Source organism: Syngnathus leptorhynchus, chromosome 1 (genome assembly GCF_054491065.1).
Source record: "Syngnathus leptorhynchus isolate UIUO chromosome 1, UIUO_Slep, whole genome shotgun sequence".
Classification (NCBI taxonomy): Eukaryota; Metazoa; Chordata; class Actinopteri; order Syngnathiformes; family Syngnathidae; genus Syngnathus; species Syngnathus leptorhynchus.
The window spans coordinates 8,899,450-8,910,653 of NC_141195.1; the positions used below are offsets into that span (position 1 = coordinate 8,899,450).

Below are 11,204 nucleotides of genomic sequence, written 5' to 3' on the forward strand. Positions count from 1 at the left end.
AATTGGGGAGTAATGTTGAGGATATTTAATTTCATCCGCTGAATTGCAGCTTATTGTGATAACGCAGCTCTGACCTTCATTAAACTGTGAGACTGTGTGGCAGCAACTTTTCATCAAGTCTGGATGTGTCTCAAAACGTACTCACGCTCTCATCCTTAACCTATTCCGTATGTTACTAGCGGGATTTATCGTCTCATGCTGCATCAATCCATGGGCGTCATTCTGGCATCATTTACATGAATCTCAGCTGTTGTTCTTCTTGGGAGTTTGAAAGTATGCAACAAGGCCCTCATTGTCCTTTGTTACTTTCTTTGTTACTTTGATGAATGAAGTACTCTCGCTTGATTGCACCATGCAGAGGACACTCGTTTTTAAAAACGATTTTACACAATCGGTTGAGCCACGCTGGACGACTTCATTCGCTCAGATTAAGACACGAGTTAGTAACATATCATGATTGAAATATGGATCATCTGTGACAGAAGACAATTTGGTCAAATTTGATTTGTAAATCACACATGGATCCGCTCAAGTTTGACTTTTAACATGCCTACGCCAGATGAATACAACAATCCCAGGTTCTAAATTTCAATTGGCTTTCAAAACATATTTTCTTAAAATTTCCCACTGTATTTTTTTCTAATGGGGCTGGGAGAAGTCATGTGGTTTGATAGCCTTAAAAAAGACTTGTATTACTGTCATCATTATACTGCAAATGTTTGTCAGAGTTGTTGTGAAGCTCCTAGCATCACATGTGTTATCCACACAGGTCCAAAGAACCATGTGCGTAGTTAACATGGCGGCTTCCCTCGGTGTCCATAATTAGAGCCTGGTGTTGGTGTAATAACAGATGGGGTGGAGGCAGGCACATTGCTCTCTCTAATCTCTTCCTTCTATTTATTATCCTCGTCATCACCGACATCGTGACACTGACAGTCGCAGCCTGATGCAATTTAGCTTGCCGCAGGTACAATGTTAATTTACCAACAGTGCTTTTAGTTCCTTTCTTGCCTTGGAAGTGCCATTCTTTTCAGTTTTGGGGGTTTCGATGTCTGTATGTTTTATTCCAGAAAATTATGAAAGGGGAAATTTCTCACCTATAGCATTGGGAAATTGCATTGGAATGTTGAAGTTGATGTTGAAGTTGCAGAAGACTGGTATTGGTTGGTATTAGAACATTTCAAACTGTTTAGAAAAGATAGGACAGTTTTGGGGTCTCTATCTTCTGGGCTTAGTCACGTGATATTCTGCATATTATAGCAGATTCCAACTGGTTGTGTTACCAACTCATCCTAGTCATTTATTTTAGGACACATTCTAACTCGAGTCAGGTGAAGCTTGTTTGGCTGTTATCTGTGTTGACAACATTTTGACTTAACATATCTGATCTGATATTCAGGCAACAGTTTGAAACATTTATTACCACCACCCACAGACCTCCAGTGGAATCGTACCATTTACAACACAAGCGATTTACACGCCTAGTGGGAGTCAGCATTTTAAAGACAGTGCTAGAATAATGAGGCGTATGCATGGCTTAAGTTTTTCTACAGCCTAACGACGTTGCCTCTCTGGTTTCACTGGGGTGGCGTAGCGTGTGTGGAAAGTGTGGGCCGCCACAGAGCGCTGTGATGTGGGACGGTGGCGAGATCGGTGAACTTGGAGCCGCAAGAGTGTATGCTTCCCTACGGTCAGACTCATCATTTCCTCGTGTGACGTCGCAAACACAAAACATGTGCGTGCCGGCACAGCTGGCCGAGGAGAGTGTGTGTGAGCGTCTGCTCCTATCATTAGCTCACCGGGTCGTCCCATTGAGCCGCTACAGTGTTTGTAATCCTATAAATAAGAAGGGGGGGGCTGTGATCCAGGTGTGTGTCGGGATGTCATCAGTCATTGTACATGTTGCATCATGCTACACTCATCCTCATGTCTCCCTTCAACACATGTGATTTATTATCTGAATTCAAAAGAAGAAGTGTGGCTTCTTTATGTCACATTTTTTTGTGTTTAAATAAATGTGTGTTCAGGCTCAGATTCTGCTGGATTGCGGAGAAGACAACATCTGCGTCCCTGATTTGAAGCTGGCAGTCCACGGGTGAGTCTTTCATTTCCTCTCACATTTCTTGGAATCCATTTATGATTGATGGGGAAATACAGTAGATTCCGCAAATATACAAAGTTAGAGTGAATGCTGTTTGAAATCTCAATTAAGGACCAATTGGAATTGATATCAGTCAAGCCCCTGCACTCAAACCTGACTGCTCCTGTTTTTGTTGCACGGCTGCTGGCATAAACACACCAAAGGAAGGTCAAGCAACCACCGACCTTTCAAAACAGGAAAGTGTGCTCGACAGGTGCTACGACAAGCAGGAGACAGGCAAATTGTCAGGAAACGCGAGCGCCGCGTGCCAAAAGTCCAAAGGTCCCGCCTGATGCAGAGGTTGCCACACGCTGTGTCAAGAAATCTGTTAGCATTTTCCTCCTCCCTGATACTCCCTTCTCCTCTCTGTCATTTCGATTTCACATTCCTATATTTATCTGCCATCTGCATGTATGGGCGACCCCTTGCATATGGAACAACCTGCTGTGGGTGCATTGAAAGTACAACTCCAGAAAAGTGCGATTAGCGCAATCAGAACCATGTCCGAATTTTTGGGCCTGCTGTGTTGGGGCCAAGGGCTAATGTGATGGCCATGAGTTTTGTGGAATTTCATCCAAATACAAAAAAAAAAAAAAAAAAGAGGCCATCATTCCTGCAGTGTTGTTTCTTGCACTGGGCTGCCAAAGCACACAACCTGTTGGAGGGAGGAGTCCCTCAGGGAGGCTTCACGGTGTTGTGGCCTTTCACTAATTTGGATCTGTTGTTTGGTTTTGAAAAAAAAAAGCAGCCAGTTCGAAGACGACTACAGCTGACTTACAGGAGAACTGCTCGCCAGCTTTCCCTTTATGAGAGCAGACGCTAATTAGAAGCATATGCGTGACCCTCGCTATGGAATTCTTCATTGTTCCAGGGAATGGGAGGAAGCAGAATGGGAGCGCCGTTGTTCTATGCTTCCAGTGTTGTGTAGGCTTATACAACCGGGATTTTTGAGCCCAGCACCGACCGTCAAGTCAAATAAAAAAGCTATCGCCAATCCGATCAGAATATGGACCTATCCATCCAATCTATTTAAACAACGACGGCAGCTCAGAATGTCTCTGGAGTACATGAGATTTTGTTTGCTGAAATGTCTTCCTTGGCGGATCCGAGCAATGGCGTCAATGATCGATTGGCAAATGATGACATTATAACCGATGAGAAGTTTTGCATGAATGCTGATCAGATTGGTGTAAATTTTGGAGCAAGGTATTTAGTACACAGCCTTGTGGTACTCCACTTTTTTTTTTTATTTATCTGCTTTACTTTTCATGTTTTTACTCTCTTGGTCTCACCAAAAACAGACCTTTGTGTTTATGACAACCTGACAGCTGTTCCACACACATATTGGCTTGATGTCTTGCCATTTGACCCCAATTAGTAATCATTTCTTCCTTCTTCTGGCTCCTCAGGGACAGAAAGGAAGTGTACCTGGGCGATGACAACGCCCTGACCTTGACTTTCAACGCCAGGAATGAGGGCGAGGGCGGCGCCTACGAGGCAGAGCTCTACGTGGTGCTCCCACCCGAGGCCGACTACAGCGGCATCGCTCGTAGTAACGAGGTGAGCACAGCTGCGTCCCCCACTAAAAATAAAAAGCACATTCTTTGGACATGCTCACACTTTTTCCTCCACGTTTGTCCCGCAGAGCTTGACCCAGCTGACCTGCAGCTACGACACCGAGAACCAGACCCGATACCTCAGTTGTGATCTGGGGAACCCCATGAAGTCTGGCACCAATGTAAGGGCGCCGTCGTTAGGCACTCCTCGAACAATCATGTTTTATGGCGATCAAAAAAATTGCGTGACGTCGTGGATTTTCGCTCTGCTGTGGAAAGAGTCAAAATGTCAAGCTGCACAGAGTCAGCAGGATTTAGGAAATGTTTTGCCAGAAATCCTTTTTTCATTTTAACAGTTATAGTGGAACTTTTGTTTGGCTTCAAATTTATGTTCCATTTTAGTTTTGGGAAGCAATAATATATTACATTTAGTTACAAAGTAACATAAGTTACATTTTTTGTAATGGTCTTAGTTACTGAGTCTCATAATGCGTTAGCAGGAATGCAGTCCGATCCGTTTAATAAGGTAATTAATTAAATTGTCATGGTTAATAGTTATTTCCTTATTTCTAAAAAAAACAAAGGCAGTGAATGGATTGTGATGAATGAAATGGTTAGTAAAAATTAACATTAGCTAACACACTTTTACGCATTTACACAAACGCCCTGAAAAACATGTCAGAATAAACTTTCTTCTACTCTTCGACTACTTTTTTTTCTTTAAAGTGTGTTTGTAAGGCGCTTATGATGAATGTTCTCTTCAGCTTTGGGCAGGTCTTCGTTTCACGGTGCCTCGACTTAAAGACACGCACAAGACGGTCCAGTTTGATCTGCAGATTCGCAGGTACTTTGCCAACAGTTTAAAAAGTCCCAAATCTCTTCTTCTGGTTTTGAGGTCACCTTACCACACTCTTTTTCTTGGCATCTACAGTAAGAATGAGAACAACTCTCACAGCGAGGTGGCGCCTTACAAGTTGGAGGTAGTCGTCCAAGCTGAGGTCATCCTGCAAGGGTGAGGACTCCCAGGGCGTCAAGCAAGTTTTTGGTGCCTCACCAAACATGTTCTCACTCCCACCTTCTCTCTCTCCATTTTTTTAAGTGTGTCTCGCCCAGATAAGGTCTTCTTCCCACCGGCCAACTGGAAGGTGACCAAGAACTACGAAGTGGAGGAGGAAGTGGGGCCAGCAGTGGAACACATCTATGAGGTAAGCACTTCTCTCCCCTTTCCACCTACTACTGTACTGCAGTATCAGCCTGTTGATCTTGTTGACGCTGCATCGGGCGTTGTTTTGCAGTTGGTGAACAATGGGCCCAGTCGGATTAGCCACACGCATCTAGAGCTACGCTGCCCCCTGGCCGCCCAGGGTCACAATCTCCTTTACCCCCTTGAGTTCTCCACCGAGGGCCCCATCAACTGCACCTCCGACAGCAACGTAAACCGCCTCCAACTCAGAGTGAGCGCAAGCTGCACTGATACACATCTGCTCCGATTTTGACCTCTCGGAGACTCGCATAACTTTTTAAGACCTACCGATGATTGGTGGCGCGATGTATGATTAAGTGTCTACCAGCCTGCCAGCCTTACCCGTGCCAACGCTTTGATCAACCACCTCAGTGGCAGTAAATTCGCTCATCGCTGACAGTCGGCGGTGTGCCCCCCTCCCTCCAAATATAAGGGAGTTGTTTGTATTTACAGATGTTGGGCAGAGCTCATCTGTGTCTTCTTTTAGGGATGGCCACGCTTTGGTGCGTCTGATTAATAGCGTGCTGACATTGGGGCCTCAGAACGGGAGGTCACCGTGGCAAATGTTTAATGCTCGTCTCTCCTTTACAGCTTCAACACACGGCGACAGAACCACCTCATCTGGCTCTGAGGGCCCAGGAGCATCGCGTGGAAAAGCGGGAGGCGCATAAGAACGCGCTCGCACACTTGACAAACCTGGTAAGAAGGCCCTATTGACTTTTTGGATGGTGGCTCCACAATAGAACAGGCATCAATTTAAGTTAATAAAAATGAATGCTAATTCAAGTTTCACATCTATGTCTGATTTAAGGATATAATTGAAAAGTGTTGCTCGTTTTTTTTTTGTTTTTTTTAACTATGCTTTCATCACACTCCATCCAAGTTTGTGACTGCATACCGCAGGGCCAATGAAGTTGAAAAGGAATTATTGTCAGGGTTGTCCCGTTGTCGTAACTAATAACTGTGTTGAGATGGGGCCCCCTTTACATATAGTGCTGGGTCCATACAGGCACCATTGACAGTCCCAGCTGCAGGTCTCCTTGTATGGATACCTGCCTTAAGTAAAGACTTGGTTGTGCTGGCGTCCCAAACAGTGCCTGCCCTGTCTACCATGTACGCACGTGATATTCAATGCATCTTTGTCTCACTAAAGAAGCATGTTACTATGTAAGGGTTTAGAAAAGGGTGTGGCCTCTTTGAATAGTTTGCACTTGAATTCTAGAATTGCTCACACAATTGAAGGCGTTTTTCTTTTATGATACAAAATGTGTTGGCAGTCATAATGGGAAATGAGGCAACGTTATTTAATTCAGTTAGGGAGAGACCAATGCAGGAACCACATTCAATCACCAACAACCGCGTCAGTCTGCTGCTGTTTCTTTTAATGATGTGTCGGGAACAACCTTAACTTTACCGATCTTCACATCCCGACCACAGAAGCCTACAAACGAGGATGTGTAGGACTTGGCGCTGCAAAACTTCTTTTTTTTTTTTTTTATGTGTGTCTGTGTGTGTGTGGGGGGCTCTTGCCATGGGCACTGAGGAGGTTTGAGTTGGAGGAAATGGTTTGATAGCCCACCTGTCTATTTGATTTTAATAAGTCTGTCTCACTTCGGGGTTCCTCTTGCGTTTGTCAGCCTCTTAAGTGAAGCAAAGAACTCCCGCTGGAAACCTCTGCGTCTCAGGGTGGTCTGCCTTCGTTGCATGGGGCCCACGTGTTGGGCACTGAGATGATTTGTGGGAGCCTCATTAGACAATTTTGAGGAGAAATAGACTGCTTTCAGCTGTTGGACAGTAATATGAAAAGGTTTCTGTTTTTTTACAGTCAGATGACATTCCTTCCAATTTAATTTGAAGCAGGCACGGGTAAGACTTCTTAACATTGGACTCCCTTGTATTTATTTGACCGACAGCAATGTGGCTCCCACTTGTTTTACTTGAATGTTTTTTTTTTTAAATACTTCACCCTTTTTGAGTCCTTCACTTGTCAGCAGCTAATTTTCTAGGTGGCCTTGAATTTACAGTGAATTTTACAGTCTTTGGCCGAACCAAATGAATTCCAGAATGCTAGTTGAGAGCTGATTGGTTGTGATGAGTTTTGCATAGGAACGGATGGCTATAGAAAAATCTTTTCCAGGCTCAAACCATTGCTATGCTTTTTTTTTTTTTTTTTTATTACTAACTGTACATGCAATGTTTATGTTTCTAACGAACATTTCTAGAAATGCAAACATGTAAAAACAAGTTATGCACGGTTAAACTGTGAAAGAAGTGAACATACAAACAAGCTTTAATGGCAAAGGTGGTGATTAGAATCAGAGGATATAGTAAAAAGTATAAAAGTATATAAAAAAAATTGGCCAAATTAATAAAACAGTCACTCATGTCATGTTTTTTCTCTCTCCTCGTTTTCTTTTAATACCCCTTGTCAAAGCTGCTTTTGGAGTTTCTCAAGAACTTGACTTGATTTTAGGGGCACATTTTTCTAGATGTCAAATTATACAAACTCAAAATTACTCAAACTCGAGTTTCCATAATAAATCACCACCAACGACTGACCTGGTGTGCTTATTAGCGGTTGCAGGTCTGTACAGTATGTAAAAATGCAAATTGTGGTGAGCACGTCTGCCACACAGCTCAAAATAGAATATTTTTTTGCCTTACTTATATAACTTCCTCCCACATTCCAAAACCATGCATGTTAGGCTCATTGATGAAATCATCAACTGGTGTGTATGAGAATGCTTGTTTGTTTATTCGTGCTTTGAGATTGGTCTTGGCCTCTTTCCTAGTCAGGTCAGATGGGCTCCAGCTTCAGCTGTGACCTGCTGTTGAAAATTTGCGGTGGTGTGAAGTCAAATGAAAAGCATCTAATCGGTATGTGTTGCCTGTTGTGTTTTGTGTAGTCTTGCTCCAATGTGAACTGCTGGGCCCTGCAGTGCCAAGTGGGTCTCCTGGAGAAGGGGACCACGGCCATCCTCAAAGTGCGCTCCCGCGTCTGGGCGGAGACATTCATGGAGGTTAGTGGAGCTTTTTTTATTTTTATTATATGACAGATGAGGTCTGTTTTTTTTTTTTTTGTTGCTTCTTTTGAAATGATCTATTATTTCCCTTTGGAGACCTCAATACATGTCTGACCGACTACAGTATGTTTAATTGCACGCTCAAACCTGGGCGTTTCTTTGTCTCTGTCGCCATCTAGCGTTTAATAGTAACACTGCATGCATGTCATGTTTCCCCTGCAGAGAGCATACAAGCAGTATGTGCTGGAGTGCCTGGCCAGATACAGTGTGAAGAACATGCCCTATGCCATCCTACCCAAACATGTTCCCAGTGGATACAAAAAGGTATTTAGGATGTTTGTTTACCTATTTACATGGGTGCTGATGAGGATATTAGTACAAATATGTTACAATACAAATGATTCAACTTGACCTCTTATTTACGAAAGTAATAATTATTCAACATGTAAATATTTATTATCACACTAAGTGGTACCTTTGTAAGCGTAAAAATTAATGTTAACATTTTCAAATAATGGATTCATGCATTTATTTTATTTGTTTCACTTTTAGCGATGTAGGGGAATTTGATTCTAAGTGTGCTCTTGTGGTCCTCAGGTGGTGACCCCAGTGGTGTGGAACAAACCTGACATTGACAACTCGGTCCCACTATGGATCATCATCTTGGCCATTCTGGCTGGTTTGCTGCTTCTGGCCTTGCTCATCTTTGTCCTATACAAGGTCAGTGACAATGTGAGGATGAAAAAGTTTTATTCAAGGGCTACCATCACTGAACTGTTGCTCCGTGTCATTCGACAGTTCGGCTTCTTCAAGAGATCCCTCCCGTACGGCACCGCCATGGAGAAAGCCCAACTCAAACCGCAGGCTGCCTCGGAGGCCTGAGCGGCCCACGCGAGCCAGGCTCCCTCTAGCAGGGCCGCAGAACCACAGAACCAGGCCACATGATTGCAAGGGAGACACACGACGGAAAATTGCTAAGCAGCAGCAAAAAAAAAAAAAAAAAAAAAACTAGACCACTGGAACTACTAGACTGGTCAGAAGACAATTCCAGACGTACTCCAAACCAAATGAATGTTTGTTTTGTTTTGTATTTATGTTTGTCGGCAGGTCGCTTGGCAAAGTAGATCATTAGGAACATTTTTTTATGTAGTATATGAATGGAGCTGACCTGTCCAGGATGCTCACAGGATTGTCTCCAGCATCCAGGACAGATACGCAGGTATAGACAACCGCCAGGTCAGACGCTTTGTGTCCAACCGCCAGGTCAGACGCTTTGTGTCCGTCCATGGTGGCAATCTCTCTGCCTCAGGTCGGAGGATGATGCTGCGTTGAGTTGTTTTTGCACTCAAAGAAAATCTACTGATTCACTTCCAAAGATGCCAAAGACTGACTCGCACTCCTCACGGGTTTTCAAGTTGCCTGCTACTGATCGCTTTGCTCGTTCGCCGGAACCTCTAAATAACTCGAGACGGGACTGGAACTGGACAAAGCCTTGCTTTAAAAGTTCCGCCAGAGAACGATTTCTGGACTCTGAAAAGTCACGATCCCTCGAACCAAAGCCCCGAAAGTGACAATCAGCAGAGTTGTAGCCAACACAGAGGGTTCATGTCGGGAGCAGTTTCTGCGAGTGTGAAGGAGCCCATTTTCAGCTTGGTGTTACTGTGACATACTATTTATGACCCGTTTGACTAAGAGAGGGAAAAACAAAATCAGCCCACTACCAAAAAGACTGCAGGACTGTACTTGATCAAGACAAGTGTTGAGATTTCTTTTAAATTTGATTTTAGTCTTGTTCTTGGAAATATGGAAATACTTTCTGACTTTTGAGTGTGATAGCAGACATGCATTTGTGTGAATGGCATATTTATGAATGTTAGTTTTATTGTATGAATTCCTCCAGCGTTCCCACTGGTAGGTCCTGGTTAGCCCCTCTGAGTGTTGACGACGGCTTTCCACCATGACATGTTGCCGCCATCCAAATTTTACTATCAAAGCCTTGATAGTAGAAAAAAAAATCAATTGTCAAAATATTGCTTCATATTTCAATAATCGAGTAATCATGTGATTTCAGGCTCTCAAAAGGAATTCCGATTTTTCTGGCCGTCATGAGCGGAGACTCGTTTCTTTTTTCTGTGTTTCAAATTTGCAATCACCGCTTTTACTTTGGAGAACAATGTCATCAATCCTACTTGTGTGATATTGCTTAACTGTTGTTTAGTTTTTCTTGAATTACTAAATACTACCGAATAAATAAAATAATTGGTTAATAAAACTGTTAAAAGGAAAAACACGTTTTTCAATACACTAACAGCAATAAAGTTGTATGTGATTAGTTTATTAATCGATAGAATCATCAATTCTTAAAATATTCAATAGTGACAGCTTGCCCTTCCCATTGTCACTGATGAAATATCGCAATACTGTTGTCATTATTTGTGTCACCGGGTGGTATTTCGATTGTATTACGATACTATCGTATTGTAATACTGCCGCCCCAAGTATCATATTGGCATCAGAAAAGGGCCAACCAGGGACTGGGAGCTTGTTTAGATGTGCAATATTTATAGTCACCCCCTCCAAGTCATTGTTTTGTATGCGTTCTAATTTTAGTTTTGTTACGCAATCTAAAATGTTGTTTGCGATAAGCACATATTTCATTGTTCAGGTTCGTCTTTGCTGATATTACACTTTGAATGAATTTGTCACCACTTTGTTACACGGATAAAGATCACCAACCTCGGAGAGCTGACATGATGAATAATGATGATGCGCTGTATGGTTGCCTCTATCCCGACATGACTGTTTTACTAAACACGATTCACATTTGTTTGCCTCACTAACCACCCCCCTCACGTATAATATACAGATTTAATGTTTTTCAAATTGTCCACAAGATTCTTCCTAATTTATAAGAACGGGGCGTCACCTCCATTGTCCCTTGTGGTTACATCATGTGAAGGCACTGCACCTCTTGCCACCTTTATTTTGTTTTGAATTTTGGCATGTCCTAGCCTTCTTCCTTTCTCTTCCAAGAAGTCGTTGTACATATTTATGACTAGGAGAGTATTTCTAAATGGTAACTTGTGAATTTTCTCACCCCATATTGGGGATTCATTTTATTTTTGCTGGAGGGGGAGGGCGCATCTTATAGGTTAATTGTTCCTGTTAGAAATTTCTACTTTGTATGATTTGTATTTTAAATAAACTGTTTCCCTTTTTAACAAATCCCCTGGGGTTTAACT

The 11,204-nt window shown here is 42.8% G+C and overlaps 1 protein-coding gene across 2 annotated transcripts in view; it reads left to right on the forward strand.

Moving 5' to 3' along the window:
• Positions 1–11,187, forward strand: part of itga5 (integrin, alpha 5 (fibronectin receptor, alpha polypeptide)) — a 31,520-nt gene extending 20,333 nt beyond the window's left edge. For both annotated transcript variants that reach the window (XM_085922664.1, XM_085922672.1), the window contains 12 exons: positions 2,028–2,095; positions 3,550–3,700; positions 3,786–3,878; positions 4,461–4,540; positions 4,628–4,708; positions 4,796–4,901; positions 4,992–5,150; positions 5,531–5,638; positions 7,846–7,959; positions 8,185–8,286; positions 8,560–8,682; positions 8,761–11,187. In XM_085922664.1, coding sequence (XP_085778790.1) covers positions 2,028–2,095; positions 3,550–3,700; positions 3,786–3,878; positions 4,461–4,540; positions 4,628–4,708; positions 4,796–4,901; positions 4,992–5,150; positions 5,531–5,638; positions 7,846–7,959; positions 8,185–8,286; positions 8,560–8,682; positions 8,761–8,844 — 1,269 coding nt within the window. In that variant the 3' untranslated portion in view covers positions 8,845–11,187. The remainder of the gene's footprint in view (positions 1–2,027; positions 2,096–3,549; positions 3,701–3,785; positions 3,879–4,460; positions 4,541–4,627; positions 4,709–4,795; positions 4,902–4,991; positions 5,151–5,530; positions 5,639–7,845; positions 7,960–8,184; positions 8,287–8,559; positions 8,683–8,760) is intronic.
• Positions 11,188–11,204: the final 17 nt, after the last annotated feature.